This window comes from Rhea americana, unplaced genomic scaffold (genome assembly GCF_003343005.1).
Source record: "Rhea americana isolate MKP2758 unplaced genomic scaffold, rheAme1 scaffold_185, whole genome shotgun sequence".
Classification (NCBI taxonomy): Eukaryota; Metazoa; Chordata; class Aves; order Rheiformes; family Rheidae; genus Rhea; species Rhea americana.
The window spans coordinates 39,178-64,311 of record NW_028185983.1 but is presented as its reverse complement, the minus strand read 5'-3'; the positions used below and the strand labels follow the sequence as shown (position 1 = coordinate 64,311).

General features: G+C 38.1%; 1 protein-coding gene across 1 annotated transcript in view; it reads left to right on the top strand.

The window, feature by feature from the left end:
• Positions 1-25,134, top strand: part of LOC146597436 (triple functional domain protein) — a gene marked incomplete at its 3' end in the record, with an annotated part of 147,741 nt that overhangs the window by 84,002 nt on the left and 38,605 nt on the right. Inside the window, exons 7-10 of the mRNA XM_085302089.1 lie at positions 9,545-9,736; positions 13,272-13,403; positions 17,169-17,399; positions 24,346-24,468. Of these exons, the coding sequence (XP_085158215.1) occupies positions 9,545-9,736; positions 13,272-13,403; positions 17,169-17,399; positions 24,346-24,468 (678 nt within the window). The remainder of the gene's footprint in view (positions 1-9,544; positions 9,737-13,271; positions 13,404-17,168; positions 17,400-24,345; positions 24,469-25,134) is intronic.

Here is a 25,134-nt window from a genome sequence, read left to right as displayed (position 1 = left end):
GTTTTGCTCTTTGTCTTCTACTGTTAATCTTTATTTTGCATGTGGTAGTTAAATACAGTAATTACAGAGGAGTTTTTCTCAGTCTGTATAGGTTGACCTCAACCTGTGTAAGCATACAAGGCACAGCTTACATCTAAGAGGGCATAACCAACCTGTAGTTTTTTCATGCATTTCTGCAGCATAGGCCCTGTGAAGTGGGTCTTTGGTGCCAAATAGAAAAACATAATTTTGAGATTATCAGCCCCTGCTTTTGATTTGAGCAGTGTTCAGTTTTTCTGCAATTTTGACAGACAACTTGGACATCTTACCTGAGGAGTAGGGGGAAAATTAGACTGAATGTCACAGGAAAAAGTGACCTGAGCTGATTGAATTTTGACTAGCCTTAGTTTAAGTGGAAAAAAGTTAAGTAGTCTTAACTCCTGCAAGGATGTTCAGCTGCTCCCTGACCACTCTTCAGATACATTCTATGCTGAACAAGCTATTACGTGTTCACTGTTCCAGTCAGCATAACTTTTCAGTAATCAGAGGTGATTTAAGATCTCCTGTGTGAATACTCAATACTAGAGGTGGAATGTAACTTTTAGTCCCTCTATCACCATGCGAATTATTCAATTGGGTGGGGCAGAGGAAGTAATGACAACTAAATATTAAGTTTATTATATGCAGGGGATTTTGGAGGAGTTTCACTATGGCGCTAATTGGACCCTAATATATCTTGTTTTCCAGACAGTTTTCTTAGGCTCACTTTAGGGGGGGAAAGTCTGTTCAAATGATAAATGTTACCCAACAAGCTAAACAAAACTTCTTGCACTTCCTTACAGTTTAACCTGATAATTGATGTTACAGCTGCTTTGCTTAACATGTTGTGGTTGCTCTAGGGCACATGCTCTCCTAGCAGCAGGTGCTAGCTACTGTCAATAGTTGGTTCTGCCATCTCCTCCTTTGAAGCYGTGGCTTGGTTTTCTGGGATGCAGGAGGGCCATTTCTGCAGCTGCTCCCACCAAGTGTGAGTGAAGAGCAATGGCCCTTGAATGAGAAGACAAAAATCTTACTCTGATCTTCTAGGCTCAGATGAACCACCTGGATGTAAGCCATTGTGAAAACTACTTAATTCCTGTCATCAACAAGAGTCTGTTGCATCAAAACAGGCAAAAAGGATTTGTCGAGCATTTTCTTTTTCCTCATAAGGCTTTCTGCAAGTTTTAGATCTTAATTTTCAATATTACAGAATAAAGTAGTCAGAAGTTTAAACTAAATGATGTAAAACAAAAAGGTGAAGAATACAGCAAGGGGGGAAACACAATTGCACTTGCAGTAGCTTCATTAGCCTGTGATACATCTAGGAATCCTGCATATTCAGTATATTAGACTTGCGTTGTTCTGCTTCGTAGAAGTTAGTGGAAGTAAGTTTAAAGCTGAATAATATACACAGTTGAGCTAAACAATACACGGACAGGTTCRCTTTGCAGTGAAACTGTCCTACAGAAAAGCTGGATAGGTGCAGTGATGCACACTGACAGTGGACGCTTATTTGGTTACCATTATTTAGCACACACAGGTTGACATGACTTAAAAAGAATTTTCTGGCTGAAATATAGCTTGTATATTCAGCTGTAAGTATGTGACCTGCTAGTGCTGAGATCAAGGAGCTATGTATTGACAAGTATCAAGACTACTTTTATATAGGGCAAGCTGATCCCATCTTTCCTAGCTGTTTAAAAATAAACTCTCAAGGTTTTGTCTCTTTAAAGATGAAGCTGTTTTTTTAGGATCATTTAAGAAGCCTGCTTTCAGCAATAGTAAATTGCTAGTGTCAAGTCTCGGGGTTTATTTGTGTTAAGCAATATTCAGTTTTAGCTTAAAGTTCCTCCTCAGGTTACTAAATGAATGCTTCACGTCTCAAAACAAGTTTTTAGAACCTTTTAAGGGAGAAACTTGCAAATATGGCATCATAGGAGTTGCACATACAAGAATATCTGTCTAGTTTTAGAACTGTAAAAACATAAAATATCTGTGATTATAGGTGTGTATTGAAGAGCAAGAAAGACTGATTTTGTGTCGGTCCCCCCTTTTTCCTACCATTTTCCGTGTATCTTGTGGGGCACAATAGAAACAAAAGCAATCATCTGAAATAGGGATTGGGAGGGGGGAGAATTCCTCTTTGAGTATTTTTCTTCTACTTTTCTTGCTGGATCAAATGGCTTTGATTTCATCAAAGCTTAACTGTGCCTCTTAACTGTGCCAGGTCAAACTGATTGGGAAGTGAGCTAGACAAAAGAAAGCTTTCCCTGGAGAAAGCTACCTCTGGCTGCTGTCAAAGAGCTCTAGCTGTGGCTTGTCTCTGGGTGCTGCCAGGACCATCAGTAGAAGCTATGTTTAGCCTTAGCCCAAGAAGTCTTATATTACTATATCAACTGTTGGCATGTTCCTAAACTAGTTAACACTAGAGGGAGGGCTATGGGTGGGCTATTCACCAGGTCCACCATGAAAAATGTAGGAAAGTAAGATAATGAATTTGAAGAAAGGAAGAGTAAGGTGAAATTATATTTAACTTGTTTTAGTGTAGATAACAATAGTTAAATAGTTACCTAAGAACAACTTGAAGATCCTTGTAGTTGAAGAACAGATTAGACAGTAGATTGTAGTCTGGATGCTGCTGATCATATTTTTGCTTAAGGGAAAAGACTGGGTGATGCCTTTAGTTATTTGTAGTCCTGCATATTTTGGAGTTTGGATTCCCAAACTGAGATTCAATGTTGTTTCCTAAAACCCTCTTCTATTCTCTCTTGCAACATTTAAATCATTAAAGCAAATATTACCTCATACCTTAATGTTATACCTTTTAATAGCAGTCACTTGTATGTGAAGTGACAGGTGAATTGGAAAATGGATCCTTTGCAAAAATGTTCTTATTACAGTTGAATAGTTTGTAATTCATCAATGTGTGTGTGTATGAATGTATATATAAATAAAGGTGCCAGGTATAATGCTTGTAGGTCATRTTGTTGGGGTGTTTTTTTTAACATTGAATGCTTAATAGTGTCTGTGTCAGAACACTCCTGTTTGTTACTTCGTCTAGGAAAATCGAAATAAAATAGAACCTTCAGGGCATCTGCCAGCTTTATTTTGTACTGGATATGATGGAAGTTTAGTTAAACTGGCAGGCTGTCACCTGTATTTTCCCCTGTGTACTTGCCTTTCAGGCATACACCAAAGAATGACACACGCAGTACACTACAGCTTGTGTTAGACTGCTGATCTGTGTTGACTTGCTGAGCAATATTTTTTACATATATATACACGTTCCCTTTAAGGAATAATTCTGCAATGAGGAACTTTCCAGATATTGTAAGGTATCTTTTCAACTTCTAACTAAAGGGCATTGTGTGAGAGAGAAAATAAATGTACTAAGTAATATTGTAATATGCTAACTTGAATGGTCTTGGCTTTGTTCCCTTTTGAGTTTTTTCTCCATGTGTAACACAATGAAAGAAATAACTTTATCATTTTAGTCCTTCACTTTTCTTGACATCTGATACATATTTAGAAGCTGCATCTATTTGAGGCAAATTGCGTGATCTAAATGAGATAACTGTTACAGACTTGTTTTAAGCTATCACTTGATATCTGTTGTTGCTTTCACTGAAGTAAGCCTGTAAACCTGTGCAATAACTAAGAAACCTCTGGCTCCAAGATAATGAACACCACCTTAGTTGGAACAGTATTTCTGGAACAGTATTTATATTTGTCATATAATAACAGTGTACCTGCCTACCTGTTTATAAATTTGACATAATGTGTTACCTTTCAAGTTAACAAGTTAAAGACAGTCCAGTTCTAGTCCATTGCTATTTGAGATTCACTTTCTCCTTAACCAAGTCTGGTTCTTCTGGGTCACTGCATTCTGAAATGCTGAAACTTAAATATTTAGTTGATATATCAGATAATGATAGTGGAAGAAAAATTTGATCAGATTACTGTAGGATTTTTTTGAGGAAAGGAATGTGACATATATAGCTTGGAAAGTGTTCAAACTTTGGCATATTCATTCATATTTGTGCAGCTACAAGGAATATTTTTCCACACTTGTAAAGCCAGATTGCTATGGGAAACTGCATGCATGTTAAGCACAGATTGGTTTTGATTTGTATAACTACATATTTATAGTGCCAGTCTTTCCTGTCCTTAATGTCTAATTGACATCCCAGAACTTCAGAAATGCATATAGTTCAAGTGGCATTCTAATATAGCCAGTATTAGCATAATGATATAGAATATAGATTCTTACAGAAGTAGATCAATTAAGATGTCGGCTGTATCAGGAAAACCTTTACATTCACACTTGCATAGATGTATATAGTTAAACTAAGAGACCTGTTCCAATTACTGCTCCAGTAAGTCAGCATGGTCAGGTCTAGGAAGATGGCTTGGGACTTCTTGCTGAGGCTTGGGCAGCAGGAGACAAGTCTTCTAGCCTGCAGGAGATCTGTGGTTGTTGAAGAGCTTTGTTGCTGCATTGAAGAGCTGAAGAGGAAGTCAGCAGACTCTGCAGCATCAGAGATTGAGAAAGACATCAACTGGCTCTCGTCTGAGACCCTGCAGCTTCAAGAGCCTGAACCCCCAACTGTACTGAAGGAGAGGCATACAGAGTCTGTTCGTATCTGTTTGGGAGACAAAAGTTTCCTTGATGCTATAAGTGGAAAACTGACTTTTGGCATGAGGAGGAAGCCTCTTGTTCCACCTCAAGATCTGCAGCTATCAAGTAGATTCAGTGCCCTGGTAGTAGACAAGTGGGTGGGAGTTCTGTCAAATGAATCATCTGTGCCAGCTGAGCCTGAGCCAAGCAGCTTCACCAGGAGGAAGTGGCAAATACTAATAGTGGGAGATGTCTTACTGCAGGAGACAGAGGCCCCTAATTGCAAACCTGACCTGTTGTTTAAGGAGGCCTGCTAAGAGCTCCGATTTAGATCATTGTGGAAAGACTGTCAAGGTTTGTCTGGCCCTCAGACTGTTACTCCCTTCTGTTCTTCTACATGAACTCCAAGGATACAGCTAGGGATGACCTGAAAGTATCAAGCCTGACTGTATGGCTCTTGTGATGATCAAGGGAGAGGGGGCCCAAGTAGTGTTCTTGATTCTTCCAGTGGGAGGAGGGGAAGGACATGAGGATGACTAGATCCTGCTGATCAACAATGGGCTGAGTAGCTGGTATTGACCACAGCGTTCTGTTTTCTTTGAAGATCAAGGACTACTTGGAAGAGATGGCATCCACCTGACTGGTGCAAAAGTATCTTTGACAACACACTGGGCGACCTAACAGGGAGAATTTGGCGGCCAAGGGTATGAGGTGACATGAACAGTAGGGATATTGTAATCAACAAAAMCAGGGCTGAAGTCCTATGCGTATGCACGTAAATAAGGAAGAGSTTATGGGACAGCATTATGGGAAAAGAAGTCATACCTTTTCTGTGAGATCAGCATTACTGGGTCCCTCTCTGAAGAACTTATATGCTAATGAATGCAGCATAGGGAACAAACAGGAGGAATTAGTAGGAATTGCCATTTATGTGAGAGACCAGTAGAAATGCATGGAGCTCTGCTTTGGAATAGGAGATGAGCTGACTGAGAGTTTATGGGTCATGATTTAACAGGTGGACCAAAATGGTGACATTGTGGTGGGTRTCTGCTACAGCCACCTAATTAGGAATCACAGAATGGTTGAAGTTGGAATGGACAGAATCACRGAATCGGTAAGGTTGGAAGGAACCTCTGGACATCATCTAGTCCAACACCCCTGCTCAGGCGGGGTCACGTAGGGCATATTAGACAGGGTTGCATCCAGGTGGGTTTTAAACATCTGCAGAGAAGGAGGCTCCACAGCCTCTCTGGGCAACCTGTTCCAGTGCCGTTGCTCTCACAGTAAAGAAATTCCTCCTCACATTCAGGCGGAACTTCCTGTGTGTCAGTTTGTGCCTATTACCTCTAGTCCTGTTGCTCGGCACTACTGAAAAGAGTTTAGCTCCATCTTCTTGACACCTCCCTTAAGGTATTTGTAGACATTGATAAGATCCCCTCTCAGTCTTCTCTTCTCCAGGCTAAACAGGCCCAGCTCTTGTAGCTTTTCTCATAGGGGAGATGCTCCAGTCTTCTGATCATCTTTGTAGTCCTGCATTGTGCATGAGGCTTTCTCCAGATAACTGGAAGAATTCTCGTGTTTGCAGGTCCTTGCAGGCACAAGCAATCCAAGAATATTCTGAAGTGCATTGATGACAAATTCCTAATTCAGGTGATCACAGAGCCATTGCAGGGAGACACCCTGAACCYGGTTCCTACAAACAAGAAAGAACTGATTGGGGATATGAAGGTCAGGGGATGTACTGGCTGCAGTGATCATGAGATGATGGAGTTAAGCATCATCCTAAGGATCATCAGGAGGAAAGCATTAAGCAGGACTGCAACCCTGGACTTTGGTGGACTTTGCCTTTTTCAGAAATGTGCTTGGAAGGATCCCATGGGCTATGGCCAAGGAGAGAAGAGAGGTCCAGTAGAGCTCGTTGATTTTCAAGGATCACCTTCTTCAAGTCCAAGAATGGTCCATCTCAACAAGAGGGAAATTAAGCAAAAGCAGCAGGAGACCTGCATGAACGAGCAAGGATCTCCCACCTAAACGAGAACAGAAAAGGGAAGCATAAATGTCGTAGAAGRAAGGACAGGTGACCCGGGAGGTGTCACCACCTATCCTCATCTGTATAGTGTAYATCCTCTATAGAGACACTGACTGCATATGCAAAGATGGGTTTAGGAAAGCTAAAGCCCACCTGCAGTTGAATCTGGTAAAGGATGTAGAGGGCAACAGGAATGGCTTCAACATTTATATCAACAGTTAAAAAAGTTAGGGAAAATGTGGGCCCACTGCTGAGTGGGCCCTGGTAACAAAGGACACAGAAGGCAGAGGAATCCCAGGCTTCTAAGACCAGTGGGAAAGTCTGGAGCAGTAAAGACTTACGCTTGCTAGAGAAGGATCATGTTAGGAAACACTTAAGGTGGACATACGCAGGTATGTCCTGATGAGATGCATCCATGAGTACTGAGGGATCTGGCCAATGTCACTGTGAAGCCACTTTTGATTGTCTTTGAAAGATCATGTTGATTGAGAAAGAATCTAGAGGACTGGAAGGGAGCAAATGTCACCCCTATCTTTAAGAGACAAGAAGGAGGATCTTGGGAACTGCAGGCTGGTCAGCTACTCTTTGATCCCTCAGAAGGTATTGGAGCAAATCCTCCTGGAAACTATTTCCAAACATGTGAAGGACCAGAAGGTGACTTAGAGAAGTCAGCATGGATTTATGAAGGGGAAATCAATCTTAACCAACCTGATAGACTTTTATGATGGAGTGATTGGCTTGATGAATTAGAGGAGAGCAGTGGATGTTGTTCATCTTGACTTTAGTAAGGCTTTTGACACTGCCTCCCTGCCAGTCCTCATGGACAAAATGATGAAGGCTAGATAAATGCACAGTGAGAAGGACTGTAAACTGGCTGAACTGCTGGGCTTAGAGGGCTGTGATCAGCAGCACAGTGTCCAGCTGGAGATCAGTAACTAGTGGTGTCCCATGAGGGGTCAGTACAGGGTCCAATACTGTTTAGTGTCTTCATTGATAATATGGAGGATGAAAGAGAGTGCACCCTCAGCAAGCTTTTAAGTGATTAAAAAAAAGAGGGGAGTGGGGTGGAGAAGAATATTTGATGGATCAGATGATTGTGCTTCCATTCAGGGGGACCTTGACGAGCTGGAGAAATAAGCAGAGGGAAAGTTTGTGAAGCTCAACAGAGGAAAATATCAAGTCCTGCACCTGGGGAAGGGTAACCCCATACACCAGTAAAGCCTGTGAGCTGACTGACTCAAGAGCAGCTTTGCAGACTAGCAGACACCAAGCTGAAAGTGAACCAGTAATGTGCGCTTGTACCAATGAAAACCAACATCATCCTGGGCTTCATTTGAAAGCACATTGATGGCAGGTCAAGGCAGGTGATCCTTCTCTACTGAGCCCTGGTGAGGCCACACCTGGAGTGCTGTGTCCAAATCTGGGCTCCCCAATAAAGAAGAGAGATGGAGCTACTGGAGCAATACCAGCAAAGGGCTACTAAGATGATTAACAGATTGAAGCATCTATCACATGAGGAGAGGCTGAGAGAGCTGGAACTGTTCCTCCTGGAGAAAAAAGGCTTGGAGGGGGGATCTTTATATATACACGTATATATGTATATATATAAACATTTATGTATTTACAGATGCATACTTATATACTACATACATGTATATTTACATACATAAATATCTGATGGCAAGTAGTTTAAAAAAAAAAAAAAAGATGGAGCCAGACTCTTCTCAGTGGTGTGCAGTGAAAGGACAAGAGGCAATAGGCACAAATCAAAATAGGGAAGATTCTGTTTAAATGTAAGAAACAACCCTTTTATTCTAAAGGTTACCGAACACTGGAACAGGTTGCCCAGAGAAGTTGTGGACTCTTTGATCTTGGAGATATTCAAAACCCAACTGGACAACCTGCTCTAACTGACTTTGCCTTGAGAAGGAATTTGGAAAACCAATCTCCAAAGGTCCCTGCCAACCTTGACTATTTATAATTCCAAGAATTTCATTCTAGAGGAATGAGAGTGAGCCCAATTGAAAGAAGTGTCAATGCAGCATTCTGTAAATATAGCTCTGGAAGAGCTACTCGGAAAGCTTTTGGTGATGAAGCTAAACTTGTTTCTGGCTTTGCAGGAATTGGAAACACTTGATTGCTTCCTTTGAAAAATGTTGTTCATACAGAATGAAAAACAAGTATTGGATAATATATGCCAAAATGCGTGAGTTAAAAGGGAGGAAAATCACAGTGACTAAGAGCCATCACTGAGTAGTGACAACATGCTAGAGAATCTTTCTGATCTTTGACCTAATTTGTGTAGTTTTCAGTGTTAGCTCCGGGGCCATATAGCAGTAGGAAAATAAAACTTCTTGAATACACTCAAAGTAAACTTTGAGTTCTAAAGTTTTACTCTTTTTATTTAAATAATATAAATGGTTTCAGAAGACAATGTGAAGATCTGTAGCAGGGTGGTGTTCTACATGTGTGCATCAAGGATAGATCAAGTGCTTACTAATTATACTTTTAATTTTCTGTATTGTGTGTCTGAATGTCTTGCTGATTTAAACATCTGTAAAAATTATTACTGATGCTGTTGTGAAGTATGGTCAACTTTTCCTCTTCCTTGTAAAAATGAATTTTTGTATAATGTAACTTTGCTTAAGTTGGCCATTGATGTTAGTACGAGACTCTGGTTGTTTCAAGTTGTGTGTCATTGTCAACAGTGCAGATAGGCTGCTACACTGTACACCAAGATTCCCAAGTCAGGCATGCAAAAACATTGCAAATAAAACCAGATTTAGTCTATTAAGCACTACTGTAATTTATAGAGCTATGCCTGTGTATTTACATAATCTCCTAACCCACACTAATTTTTCCCCTTCTCTTCTCCATAGAATGTGTATGTAAACATTAACCGCATCATGTCGGTAGCAAATCGCCTGGTTGAGTCTGGTCATTATGCCTCGCAGCAGATAAAACAGATTGCAAGTCAGCTGGAGCAAGAGTGGAAGGCATTCGCTGCAGCCTTGGATGAGCGAAGCACCTTACTGGATATGTCTTCCATCTTCCATCAGAAAGCTGAACAGGTTAGTAAATGGGGAGGGAGCCAGAAGGAGTTTCTTTGCTGGAGTGGTGAATTATGCTGTCTGCTTTTGATTTGGACAAAAGTTCAAAACAGTGGTTGACAACAGCAGTAAGAAAGCTAGAGCATTCGTATCTGCCAGTTTCAGCTGACTCTCAAATAAAAACTTGTTCTTCTTGGCCCAAGACAGCCACTGTCTTAAGCCACTGTCTTTATCTTCTGCAAAAGGTATTACCATACTAATGCAAGAAAGTTAAAATTTAGCCAGATTAGATGTATGAATCAAAATGAAGTAGACTTAAAAGCTGAAGTATATACGAAGCTTTTAAGTTGAAAAAAGGAAAGAAAAAATTAGTGTAATATATATCAATATATTTTTTTTCTGCATCAAGAAATCATTTACTTCTGCTGTTGTTTTCACCCCAAGACCCATGAGAGAGAAATGTTCACATATCAGTCCTTGGGTTGTCAATGTTTAACTTGTAGTAATTGCTTATAGAAAATTCAGCCTAACTGGCCTCAAAGTTGAGAAGCTAATTAACTGTCTTCTGAATATGAAATTGTGGTAGGAGATGTTTATTTAGTATTCCATAAGAGATTCTTCCTATATTAAACGAAGAATTTAGCTTTAGGCCCATACCAATTATTTTAATTAAGTCATTAACCACATGTAACTGCCAGAGAAGAGGTATATGTAGGGGAAACAGGAATAAATATTCTCAAGTTAATAATCTTGATGGTGAAAGCATGTTTTTCCCCTCTAGGGAATTCAGTTCTGGGGGAGTTGCTGTGTGTATGTGTGTTGTTGAGTCACCTATTGATATTACAGACTGTCTGCTCTGTACGTCTGTGCTGGATTTGGAGAACAGAGGTCCTTAGATGCCTATGGCTGACAGAATGCCCTAGTATGCTGTGGAGCTTCCACAGCTCCAGTTGTCTTCTTTCCTTTTCCCATGCTAAACAGGGTCAAGAAGTACTCATATCTGATGTAGCTTTAGCTCAGAATAAAGGAAGCAGCTATTTGGAAGCTGATGATAACTGCAGAAATCAAGAGAGAAGCAGTCTACTGCTTTATTATTTTAAGAAGTTTTTTTTTTATTTTATTTTATTTTTTATATCTTTACTGCTACATAGAAATTGAAGTTTCTCAATATCCGGGAGTTAGAAATGTGAGCATATTAAGATGTAAATGCACTGTACTGCTTTCAATTATGTTAGTGATGACATCAACGTAATTGCACTTAGATAGCTTAAGATAAACTAATGACACTAGAATAGGCATTTTACGTGGCTTTTTAAAAAAATCTACTAAAGGAGCAGAAAGAATTGTTTTTTGGTGTAAAAGTCACCAACCAGCTTTAAAGCATTTGATAGACAGGACGAGGTACCTTATCAGTATCGTTGCTTTTCTAACTGCAAGACGTATTTAGGTTTACATTTAAGCACTGTCAGTCTTGCATGTGAGATATAGTATGTGTGTATATATACATGTATGCATATGTATGTATATTTATATATGTGTGCATATGTATTTACTGCATGTGTCTACATACATGTGGGTAAAACACGAACAGATAGGTATACCCTGACCAAATGATTCTTCTTTTTGTAAGAAACTGCTCTTCATCAGAAGTCAGAGGTGTAAAATTCTTTTTCTTTCTTTTTTGTACTGGGCAACTGATAGGGATCTGTGCTGCGTTCTTCAGCACCAAATGCATTTGTAGGTGTAAACAGGGAAAAAGAGAAGAATGAGAAAAAAGAGCAAAACATCATCTACTTGGATTAATTAAATTATTATCTTTAATTGCTCCTTTTGCAGTTTTCGTTTGACAATTAACTGTGATAGATTGTCATAGTTGCTTTGTATATTAACTGGCAATGATTTATCAGCTGTCTGATTGACAGTGGACAGTCTCAGCTAAAGGCAAGAGGGCTTGGAGTAAGAGGAATGACCCCTTTAGACAGTGATGATGCTTCACCTATATAGAAGAAAGTATGTAGCCAAAAAAACAATATGCTCTTCTTAAATGCAAGTGCTCTCTTGCAACTAAGTTTCACTGCCTGCTGTCAGGCCTAGTCGAGACTGCACCCAGCTACTGTCAGTGTTGCTAACTGATRAAAGAGAGACAGTTCCAAGGTCCTACGTGCCTCTTTTAGTGTTCAGTGGTAAGTGTTAGAGATTTTTTTAGATTGTCCCTTGATGAAATGAGAATAAAACAAGTATCTGAGAATTAACTACTTTATCACCCTTTCTCACAGCTGTCAAACAGTATTGGAGACCAAGAAATGGTCTGTAGATTGCTTTTTCTCCAAAAGACTGGGTGTGCTCCAGGAATCAAAATACATATRGTGAGAGAAAGGCCTAGTCTCTGAAGCTTTTAGGACTCTAACTTCAAGTGAAGAGAAGGCAAATTTGGTTTATCGATGCCACATGTGCTTGGCTATACTAAGTTCATGTTTAACAGCCAAGAAAAGTCCTAGGAAAAACAGATTTTTTTCTCCCCATTTTCTAACATAACTAGGGTGTAAAATCCATGCCCCCTAGCTGTCGAAAATAACTTTACGGAACTTATGCATGTGGCTATGATGACATTCTCTTCTGTTAARATGATTCAAGTTTCAGAGAACTTAAATCTTCAGCAGAATAGATTCTGTTATTACATCCTCAGTTTACCCCAGAAGGCTTGACTTAAGCARCAATGCTGTGATATAGCTGTGAGCTCAGAGTTCAGCGTTAGTCTTCAGAGCCACCTCTCTTCCTCTCTCCGTTAAGTTATAAATCCCTTACATACTTGCTACTGCAGCTGCTAGCCAAATGTATTTAGTGCTTCTCTGTATGGAGAAGTTAGTGCTTGGGGGACTTGGACATAAGTTTATAGTGCTTTAACGCTGCTTTGCCTCCTTGAAGATATCTTCTTATCAGAAAGAAAACTGTGAATTGTCCGACTGGGCAGTTCACCACATCAGTTCTCTCTCTGTTTGTGTGTGCAAGGTAACTTGCTTTTTTCTGAAGATTTTAAAAAAGATGAGGCAGCGGCTAACTTAATGTTCATTGAATATCTGCAAAGGGAGCTGACAAATGAAAGCTGGGAGTCTGGTCTTGAAAACGGTAGTGTGTTGTACCTTCTTGTGAAGACAAGACCTCATTTGCCTTTGTGTGCCTGACATGTTAGGTAGACATGGGTGAAATAAACTTCTTAGGTTGCAAAGTCAAGAAAAGGGGCAAGAGTAAACCTGAAATATCAGTATTGCTAACAGTTTAATTGGCTCTGAAGGTTGACAGCATATAATTAGGCCTGCCTGGGAATGGCTGAAAGAGTTCCATGTAGCTAAAAGCACAAGTAGAGTCAAACTTTGTTTCAGTTCTGCTATCAGATTCATTTTGGTCAGTTCAGAAATAAATATATTAGACAATTTCCACTTAAAAGGAGTCTTTCCAGTGGCCATTATGYAGATGGCAATCCTTTTGCGTGTTTCTAATGTACATTTACTAATTGGTAGAACCCCAAGTTAAGCAGAAGGTCTTTTCTCTGTTGCAGTACATGAGTAATGTGGATTCCTGGTGCAAAGCCTGTGGTGAAGTGGAGCTTCCCTCCGAACTGCAAGACTTAGAAGATGCCATCCATCATCATCAAGGGATATATGAGCATATTACCTTGGCTTACTCTGAAGTAAGTAGCTTCCTTGTTTCTTTAGGTTGCTGACTTGTTTCTAGTAAAATAGTGTAATACTAAGGTTGGGTCACTAATTGATGGAACTTGTTGAATAGTAGTGCATTAGTTTGCAACTCAAGTGCCATGCTGTTCCTCTTAATTCAGTATTACAGATTTTGCTGCCGCCGTTCAAATTTAAATGCAAGTTTTAAGCTGTCTTAGCCTTCTAAAAAAAAATTAAAGGCAAGATGAAACCATAATGCTATTTTTGCAGACTTGCCTGATACAAGCAACTCATGCAGTATACTAAATATTTTTAATTTGTGTATTACTGCCTTTTAATAGCAGTATGGTACTGTCATTAAAATATTTATTTGCATGGAAAGCAGCTGGATATTCTTTGGGAAAATATTCTGTTGGCATGGATTGCTTTAAATATTTTTTGAAAATCTATTTTTGAAATTGTCTCTCTCAAAAAAAAAAAACTTACCCTTCAAAGAATATCACTTGACAAACCAGAAGTTAAATACTTAGTTCTGTCAGCCTGAAAGGCACTTAAGTGAGCCAGCATGCATATGCACTCGGCATTCATAAGATTAGCATATCCTATGTTGCTACTCCAATCTTGGCTTTTGAACCCAATGACATGCTTTTAAGATGGAGAATACTTCTTGAGATATCTAGTAGTTGTAAATACAACTTGGAAAAAAATGCTTATTCTTAAGGTAGCCTACAAAATGTGACTAAAGTATCCGTTGTTTTCCTGCAAATTTTGAATTCTCTTCAAGTTTTCTCTCTCTTCAGTTAGCCAGAGTGAGAAATCAACTAACAAGGTTTTTCTGCGTTTTCTGTTGAGATTTTCTTTCTTTTCTTTCATCAGGGTTGTTAACATCGCAGAATAATGTTATTGGAGTCTTTGGTGTTAAATTGCATCAGTTGAATTTGGATTAAATAAAGTAGCTTCTGTTCCAGTGAAGTTATATGAAAATATGCATTTGATTTAAATCAAGATTAAAAAAAAAAAAAAAAGATTGATGGACCCAAGATAGCTTAGACCTACATCTAGCACCTATTAAAAGGAGGTGGTGTTGGAATGAAATAATGGTTTGTTATTTATACATTATATTAAAAAAATGAAACTTTCTGATAAACCAACACTATTACAGGTAACTGAAGTATAACTCAGTGCACATTTTGTCTGGATAGCAGTAAAGGAGTGTAAAATCAGAGCTGATGATCGGTCCTGTTGTTCATGTATCAAAAATGGACTTTCTGAACACTTGCCATCTTAGAGCCAGAAGAAGCTTCCTTACCTATCAGTCAGTGCCCAGAGTTCACATTAACTGTTCTTTTTGTGCAAAACATGCACTGACACCCCCATTSCTGATACATGCCACCTTACTATGCCAACAGCTTTCTTGACATACTAAAGCACACCTTTGGTGATAAAACTTCAGGTTCTTGCTACAAATACCTATTTTAACTTGTTCTTGAATGTGTGTTCTGTCGGAAGATTTCTTTACTTCATTGCAACTTCTCTTCGTTGAGAGAATCCCCTTTTAAAACGAGAGAGAGAGATGTGGCATGTTTGTAGTAGACAAACATGAAGAGAAGCAATCTGGAGTGGAAGCTCCAAGAGAAGTACAGCAGGGAATAAAAAGGTTGGGGTTGTCTGGGATAACAGTCATAAAGCACTGAATATAAACATTTTGATTCAGTCACATCTCTGCTTTTAGGAAAAAGAAAAAGGAATCTGTTAAGCCTAAACAAGCACTGTGGATTACCATGAGAAGTACTGTTTGGTTCCTGGTGATACATAGTGAAAATAAATTAGATGGATAAATGGTAGGGTTACTCTGGCAAACACCTTGAAAATTGGTTTAGCATTTCAAAGCTGTTGCTTTTGACTTTGGGACAACGAGGCATTGTAATGATATCAAAAAAATGTTCCCACTTTTCCCATGTATTAAAGCCATAGCTTATTTTTTAGCAGCCAGAATCTGTGGAGAAATAGTAGTTATGTGTGTATAGACAAGTCATGTTCCTCCTTTACACAGAAGATTTTGCTTCTCCATATTTAAACATGCATTCCTTTTTGAAGATTGATGGAGTTGTCCTTTTCTGTAAAGGTATTATAGTGCTGCTGCTTATCACTTAGGCATATGACTTAGTTTTTGTTGCAGCATGGAGCTCCTTTCATTTTGTGATGAATGAACAGTGAGGAGAAAGAGAGGGGAACACCATAGAAAAGATAACACTTTATCATTCATTTTAAATTGCAATGTCTTGACAACACAACTTGGAGACAGTAATTTTAAAGAAAGTGAATGCTTTTAAGACTAAACTGAGTCTAATTACTGAGGATAATTACTTCATGTTACTAGGAAAGTAACTTACTGGCTTACAAGCTTAGATAACCAGTATGCTTGAAAAACTAAAAGCTGAGCCTTAATTTAAATTATATACTTCTCTGAAATCTTAGGATAGTCATGCACTGGAAAGGAGGAAAACTTTACTCTAACTCCTGCAAGGAGCAAATGTGCGTGGTGGTTTGGTTGTCAAGATGATGAACAAATCAYCAGATCAAGGGACTGCCGCACTTACTTTTCCTGAATTTCATGGATTCTTGATAAATAATGGAAGTCTATTTTTCTGAAACAACCAGAATGCATTATACTCTTTTCCTCTCTGACTTGACTTTAAAGGTGCTGCTTTTCCAAGTGTGCCTTATTCTCTTTGTTGATACCTGTTGCTCAAAGAAAGAAGMTTAAATGAGAACTGAGAAATAGACACTACTATAGATACTACTTAATAGAAAAGAGCTTTGATCTGATCTGAATATTGAATAGCAATCTTTAAATGTGATCTTGGCTAAATTCAGTGAAAATAATTGAAAATAGCTAACAGGGAAATCCTTGACAAATTTTCTGTTTGTGATATGGTCTTGATTTAATGAATTACAACTATTGTTTGTGTCCCATTCTCTTGTGGTTTCAGATGATTTTTTTTCCTGCCTGTTACATGAGCAATTAGAAAAGTTTTTTATGGTTAGCTAAGTGATACCAAATTGTAATAGCTCCTTTGAGCTATGCTGACAGTGGCAGAATAGTTAAAGAGCAATGAAGAAAGCTCTTAACAACCTTAACAAATGTTAAACATTAAGAGTGACCAGATGAAGTAGGATTATTGCTTTTTAATTAGTATGCAAAATAAATCTAAATATTTTTTGCTGTGATTTGAATTAGAGGAGATAACAGCTAGAAATGACTACTATGTTCCTTATCAGCATCCATAGTTGAACACATTTTGCAAACATTAGCCTATAAAAGTAAATGCCTTTTTTGCCTTCAAAGTGGACGAAAGGGGAGAGAGATATTCCTGGGAGGGCAGTTCTGCTCAAATGCTTAGTTTTAGGTGCTTTGACTACAGAGCTGGAGAGAGAGAGATGGAGAGTGTTTATTCTAAGTTAACCTTGAACTCTTTGGAAAAAAATACTATTAAGGAAAATCACTCTTAAGGTACTAGAAAGATAGGTTGTTATTTAGAAAGTTACTGCTTAAAATTCCATTACATAGAGGGAGTATATAAAAATGTAGATTTCTATAACAGCATTACATAATCACACCTGAAGAAAAATATCTCCACCAATGCTCCCCAGGGTCTTAATGAAGCCTAAAATGCAAGTGAGGGAGATGGAAGGATAGTCTGACGAGCTTTGACCGGACAAATAATTCTTCATCCTTGTGACCGGACAAATAATTCTTCATCCTTTCTGATGGTCAGGTGAGCCAAGATGGAAAGTCGCTGCTGGACAAACTTCAGAGACCTTTGACTCCTGGCAGCTCTGATTCCCTCACCGCCTCTGCCAACTACTCAAAAGCAGTTCATCACGTTCTGGATGTTATCCATGAAGTACTGCACCACCAGCGCCAACTGGAAAACATTTGGCAGCATCGGAAGGTCCGATTGCACCAGCGGCTTCAACTCTGTGTTTTTCAACAGGATGTTCAACAGGTACGTTTTATTTCATGATATCTACATGCCTGTCTACCAGGCTATGATTTGAACCTAGATTGCGTTGGCAGATGACTTTCGACCACTGGACCATGTAGTCTTTTATTCAGCAGTTGAATAGCTGCATAGGACTGATGAAATGAATCTGTGTGTTATCATAAGAGACTCACTGTTATGGGTAGAAAATATATTTGTACCTCCTTTTATTCACTTGAGTTCAGATAGGATGAAAAAAAATTTTATTCTAGTCAAAAGCTGTTCTAAGCTTGTGCTGGCAGCTGACATTCACATTCTAGGTAAAGCAAAGTTCTAGACTTGAAGAGTCAGAAATATTTGTAGTAGCATGCAAAAAAATTAGTGTTATTCTGTAACAAATTTTTCATGTCAAATCCTTAGTGATACTTAATTGACTGTTTTTTGAAAAATGTGAGAGCAATATACTGAAGCGGTGTAAAAATTACAGATTACTTTCTGACAATAACTCTATTCTTGAATAAATGGTTATATAGCTGTCATACATCACTTATTGTGATGATATCCATAAAATTTATTAAATACATTAATATCACTGATATTGATCTAGCTTAAAAGGGTGAAGCTGTACAGAACTCCTTTGTTAAAGGATTTAAAATAAACAGAAAATATTTGTCTTAAGCTGCATTTAACAGAGAAATTCATAATTTATTTTTCAATAGCCTCTCTTTATAAAAGATTAAGATGACTAATTTTTACTGATCATGGACTTTCAATGCAATTTAAAGGTCTTCACAGCTCAAGAGCTTCTAACTGTGGATTTTAGATATCCAGTCATACATTGTTTAAAATAATCTTATTTCTTCCAAATTAGTTCCACTTTATCTTGAAACTGAATTTCTTGTAGTCACCTGTTGCTGCAAAATGCTGCATGTGTGCTGTTGGCAGTGAAGTAACCTAGTTTCAATTATTTGCAGTAGCTGACAGACATAATGGTGGTAGGGGGAACTGACCTGAATAGCTCAGATTTCTGTACTGAGTGTTTACTTTTCCTGTAAGTTAAAAAATAGATGGAAAAAAGTTACTTAATTCTTATATAAGTATAAAATTATTTGTAATTTTTAATGTAAAAAATTTTTAAAAAATGCAGATATGAAAAGGCAATTAGTTACCCAGCTTCTCAACTGTCAAATGTGACAAAGAGTGGGGAAATGCATGAAGAAAAATGTCGACACAAAAAGAAAAAGCAGCGTGAATGCTAAGAATGATCAGGTAGGGCACAGAAGATAAAACTGGGAACATTGTGATGCTGTTGTATAAATCGTAGAGGCCCTTCATCAAAGCCATTATATCAACAGTAGCTAGTCAGGAGGATCCAGTGCCTCTACTTGCGTAAGTAGCCAGTGAAGGGCACTTGTCAAAACTGATGAGGCACAGTCCACAAAGGAATTGCCTCTTGAATTTAACAGGCTTCGTAAGTATTCTTCAGAAATGGAAATGAATATAGTGGTTTGATTTTTTGTAGGGGATAATGTAGATGCTTTCAGCTGTAGTCTAGTGCCAGCAACTGTGGACTAAGTTCTGGAACTTTCTCCTTTCATTGGGATTCAGTCCAGGAAGGACCAATTTATGCACCTCAGGTGAAGTGACCTCCTGATGTTGTTTGCCAAATGCATGATTCAATGGGTTTCAGACCTGTAGGCCAGGCTGCAGGCAACTTTTCCTGGGGATAGATGCTGTTCATTAAATGCTACAAAGAGTCTTACCATGCTGATCCTACTCTTTGTTTTTACTACCTTGAGACTCATAAAATGTTTGTAGGCAATTGTCATTTTATGCTTCTTCCTGATTCAGGAGTCTAGTGTCACATGGCTCCCAGGTGCAAAAGTCAGCTCTGAGATTGCTTTCTTTGAACTTCCCAAGTAACCCTTTACCAGATTTGGGTCATTGTAGAATCACTACTAAGTTCCTCAGCAAGAAGCTAGATGTTTCTTTGTATGAGACCAACCCTATCTTGGAATTAGTGCATTTAAATATAATAATCAGGGGTATCAAAACTCTGAGGTGTATACTGTGGGCTGAGGGTATAATGTAAATGTTCAGCATGAACAATCAACTCAAGGATTGCTCCCTCTAGGCTTATTATTCAGTACATGTTCTATCTATTGGTTGGAGGAATTTCTCTTTCTTCCTGTTCATGCGTCTGGTTTCTCTGTATGCTTTGCAAGGCAGATCTTGCATTAAGATATCCTCTTGATGGTGTGAAGCTGCAGCCTCTGGTGCTAATGCACAGAGTTATCAAACACTCCAGATTTCAATGTAAATTTTGAATACAAAGATATTGACCTTGGGTCAGTGAAGTAGGACATGTTTGCCATGTTCCTAAGCCCTTCCCTTAATGTTCTGTAGTGATAATTATCTGTGACTGAATTGCCTTTACCTTTTCTCTGTAATAGCCATTAACATCTACTTTGGAGGCTTATAAAATGCTGCATGAGGTAGTATAGCTTTTTGTTATGTTACTTTAAGTCGGCTTTAGGTATCAGTGTATTTTGGACAATGCCTTGTGGCAGATTGCAACGCAAGTTATGAGTATTGTTCTCTCTAGTAATACAATTTTTCGAAGTTGCTTGTGTTTCAGTGGAGATCATGCTACAGCATGGTAAGGTAATGATAACTCAACATCCATACCAGATTAAACAGAGATACGTCTAATAGTAGCCAATAGCAGATGCCTTAAGGAAGATGGCAATCGTATAATGACACATCTCTGCAGTAGCCTCCCTCTGGCAATTTTTAGCTCCCTCAACAAGTTTATATCTAAGACCATTCTGTCATGGTTTATGAAGAGCTCCAAAGAAACTTTCTAAAATATTTTCATCTGTAATTGCACTATCTTTCAAGTTTGTTAGTCCTTATTCAAACCATAACAAATTCAGTTAAGATGACTAGCTAGATTTAGGAACTAATGTGAAAATCCTTTTTATTATCATCAGTAAAATTAAATGTATTTTTTCTTGTCATAATAGACTAAGCACAATTCTCTTTCACTGTTTATAGTTAAATAGCACAGTGTGGCAGGTAACCAAATGCTTTGTAAGTGAATTCATAACCATCATTCAGCTTGAGTCTGTGCTTTCCTCATCTTAGCTCTCCTGGATTAATTTTCTGCTGGGTTGGTGAAATAAATCAGTTCATGGATGAGTTAAGTGACAGTCTGTGTTAAGTTGCAGGATGGATTTGGCTGTGTTAAGCTGGTACCTCACTTTGTATAAAGTCCACCTTAGAAAACTGTTTTCTCCCGTTTTGTATGTTCAGTATTGAGAACAAGTTTCTAGTGGTGCTTTCCAAATTACCAAAACCAGTATGATGCTAACTAACAACACATGCCAAGAATCATCTGCAGATTTCATGGAACATATAATAAGGAAAGTAGCACATGAAATATTTAAAAATAGTAGGTAAGGTGTACGGTACAGCAAATCTGAAATAATGAAATGTGTAAACCTAAGACAGTCTTAAGTTGAACAGAATTCTGAGATGTCACCTCGGATAACATAAACATGCCAAAAGGTCTAGCTCCAAGTTGATCTGTATAATTATGCATAACATAAACATGCCAAAAGATCTAGCTCCAAGTTGATCTGTATAATTATGCCCAAAAGAGGATATTAAAAGAAGTCATATCATAAATTGACTGTTACATTCAATTGTTGAAAAAAATCCTTCCGGTATTAAACATGCAAATAAAGGTCTAAATTTGTGCTTAAGAATTGGCAAGGTTACCACGGTAGACAATACACACAAGTCTTTCAGCTAAGATAGAAAGGAGCTGGCTTTAAGGATTTTGATATAGAATAATAAAGCAAACTTGTAATAGCAATGTGGGCTTTTGTGCTTCTAGGCCACAGAAGGAAGGTCAAAACTGAAAATAAAGGTACTGTTTCTGGTAGAATGATACTGCTGGCACTCATATGGTGAAAGCTTTTGAGCCTGAAAATTAGCACTGGCTTGCATTATTACAACATACTTGTAGTAGTTGATTTAAAATATATATATGTATTGTGTCTCCACTGACTTTGGGTAGCTGCTGCTTCCTTGGTTAGCCTCTCTCAAAGACTTGTACCGAGACCTTTTTAAAAGTCTTTTGTTAACGTTGACTGATGTAAGGCAGACTAAGAACACTACTTACTTTGCCTCAAAATACTGCTAATTTTACTGTATTACTCTACTGTGGCTTGAAGAAACTGTTACAGCATTGGTTCTTTTGAGGGAAAGAMTTTTTCTGCTTTTTAACTGTTTGGATATTAGAAACTCAAAGATTCTCCCCTTTCCCCCAAATTTGTTTTGAAAATGGCACTAAGTGGTGATCAGGCATGTGGGAGTAGGCAATGTAGCTAAAGGGACAGCGGGGGGAGAACTGGAAAGTAATGTGGGGAGAACTGGTGAAAGTGAGCATGTTGTATCTGCAAAAGATCAGCTGTTCATTGCTTATTTCTGCAAACAGCATGTACAAAATATTTATTTTGCAGCCATGAACAATGATTTTGTCATGATAAAGCCATCTTCGCATAGTAATTACTTCTACAGAGAAGTGTTGGATGTCTTAAATTCCTATTTATTACTGTATTAGTAGAGTAAACCCCATGTGCTTTCATATTAATAGACAGGTCTGTAGTGGGTTTGATGCTCATGGCTTCTGTAACTCTTTCCTCTTCCAGGAGGAGAAAAAATGGATCATTTCAGATTGCTAAAGGGCTATTATTGGGGCCAGMTAATGGGATTGTCCTTTAGCCAAAGGGGTCTGCAAAAGTTGTCACTAATACGCAAAAGCAAGCTTTAACTTTGACTCTGCTTTTACATGCTGTGAAATTCCACAGTAAGAAGTGCTGCCTCCGTTGTACCCAGAGTCAAGGTGAGAAGGTTGAGTGGGAAGATTTGTGTTCGTACTGGATTCACTCAGATGCATCAGTGCTGCTCTAGCTGACTGCTTTAAGTCATGATCTGTGTGCTAGATTTCTATAATACTTCCTTCTCTTGAAGTTACTGATCACTATTTGGAGCAGAATTTTTTTCTCATGTGCTTCTTACTGCTTTTCACCCCGTGCTTTCTGGTACAGATTACACTATTGATTTCATTTGTAAACTGCCTGTAAAATGGCAGAAGTAGCCAGAGACCAGTATARCTCTCTCATCCAAATCTGTGTCTCCAGCCCTTTTTATAATAAGAAAACAGAGTGATTTGCTAAAACTGTCAAAAACATTGCTAATTTAAACTTTTTTGGTAACTGAGGGCTCATTTGGCTACTGCATACTAACCTCGCTCTACCTTTGCTAATCAACTCTTTCCCTTGCAAGAAGCAAAGGAAAATGTAAACTGACATAAAAATTATTTTGAATATATTTTCCAGGAATAAAGAATAATGCATAAATTGAAATACATGTCTTGGAGATTTAATGAAATATTGGTGATTTGAGATGGCTCTATTTTGTGGCATTATGGGAATGCTTATCGTGTTTGAAGATGTTAGAAGAGAGTGCAAACCAAAAAAAATTCTAACAGTTGAGATAAATGAGAAATCACACCAGATGCTTTCACTTTCTATACTAAAGAAAGCATAGATGTCTTCCGTATGAGAATAGTATGTGGGATTACGCATGTATCAAATATAACCATAAGTAGGATGTGCAGAAGTGGCTTTTAAGTCTGGTTGCATGGAAGTAAAAAGAATTTAAGTTTTTAGTTGCACTAAATGTCAAATGTCTTCAGTATGGGGAAAAATTAAAAAAAAATATATACTCAACTTTATGTATTAGAGCAAAGGACACTAGTAGATAAGGAGAGATAAGGTACAGGTTTCTGGCGGGTATACTTCAAAGTGAAACAGAAGACTCAGGGTTTAAAGAAAAAGGAATTCTGGAGGTAAGTGTTAAGTAAGGTGTTATACTTCTCTAAAGAAATAAGGTATAAAGAACATTAAGATGCATTAGAAAAATTATCCATATGGAGTTGTCTTTAATTTTGGAAAGCTTTCTTGAAACTCAGAATATCTTGCAAAGGATTAGATGCCATATGCATATTTCCTAATGAGGAAAATAAAATATTAAAATGAAAATATGTCTAACGTATTATTTTGGAGAGAGACCGAATGTTTTGCTTGTTCCCTCATCAGAATCATGGGATGTATGCAGTAATCCTTTGTTAACTGGCAGGAACTAATTACATGTACAACTTTTACTATTTATAAAGCCATCAGCACAGTCATTGTAGTAAAAGCTTTGATGTCCCTCAATGTCTTTAGTTCCTCACTTTTCTAGCTCTGAAACTGAGGATATGCAATTACCTCTATCTGATGTTTTGGGAAGATGTTTCTTTGGAGAATGTAAACATTGCTATTCACCTTTTAACTGTTTCAAGTCAATTATGTTGTGTTAGCTGGAAAAAAAGAGAAAAAAACCTTAGAGATATCTTCTTGACTTCTTACTGTGAAGTAGGAAAAGAGAGTTCTCCTCTTATAAAATAAAATGTCACTGTTTTATTCAACAGCATTGTTTGGGAATGTGCAAACTCCATTAGTGTTTTATTACAGAAAGCAGTCAGCTGAAGGCATAAATGGATTACAGAGACACCCTCACAAGGGGTCCAGCCACTTGGATCAGATTGCTGTCAGATTGATGAATGTGTAGAAATTATGATGTCCTTACTAGGCCTCAGAATAAACCAATCATCTTAAATCATATAATCTAGCTAGACTGAGGTGGTTATTGCCTTGATAAAATTTAATACAACTGTTAATAAGAGGATGTAATTAACATCTTTTAATGGCAGTACTGCCTTTTGATATCTATTAATCTAGTTGCTTATATGCAGTCTCTTTACAGCTCCTTAGTTTCTTGAATTGCTGTCACTTTATTGCAGCATTTGGTACATCCATTCAGAGTTTGTTTTTTGTGTCACACTTGTGTATCATAGGTGCTGGACTGGATTGAAAACCATGGAGAAGCTTTTCTTAGCAAACATACTGGAGTGGGAAAGTCCCTGCATCGGGCTAGAGCTTTGCAGAAACGCCATGAAGACTTTGAAGAAGTTGCACAGGTAAAAGCAATCATATGCAAAAACTGTAGAACTGTCATTGAACTATATCAAAACTGCCTGCTGTGGAATGGAAGAGTTGGGCAAAAGGAGCTCCACTACAGAAAATTCAGTTCCAGGAATAATAACCTGTTGTATTTCTATCACAGGCTTTTATTTTACTTCTCCTTTGCATTTCTGTTTCAGTGAGGAAAAGACAAACTTCCAGAGTCTTGCAGAGAGAGGGAGCCTTGATGCCACTGATGATGATTTCTTTTTTGTTTTTTTTTGTTTGTTTGTTTGTTTTTTTAATTTTGGAAAGGATTCTGTCAAGTGTTGAACTGCAGAAGACTTAAAGTTGATCTTTTAAAGTAACTTAATCCCCTGAGCTTCAAGGATTTGAACTTTTTCAGCATGAAAGGGAGGATGGTGATGAATTGAAAGCCCTGYTTTCTGGCTACAAGCTTGGGGAACTCCACTTGGCCTATCCTCAGAGCAAATAGTCTGATTGGGAGGGAAAAAAAATTACTTCAAAAAAGCCAAGTGGGCTGGCAAACTGGCCAACTTAGCTTTGAGTTTTTATTTTTTTATTTAAATGCAGTTCAATGTGTGTTTGCCTGCCTGTTTCAAATCAGTGGTATCAACATTTTTTCCATAGGAAGAATCTTTATCCAGTGTTTGTGTTGAGTG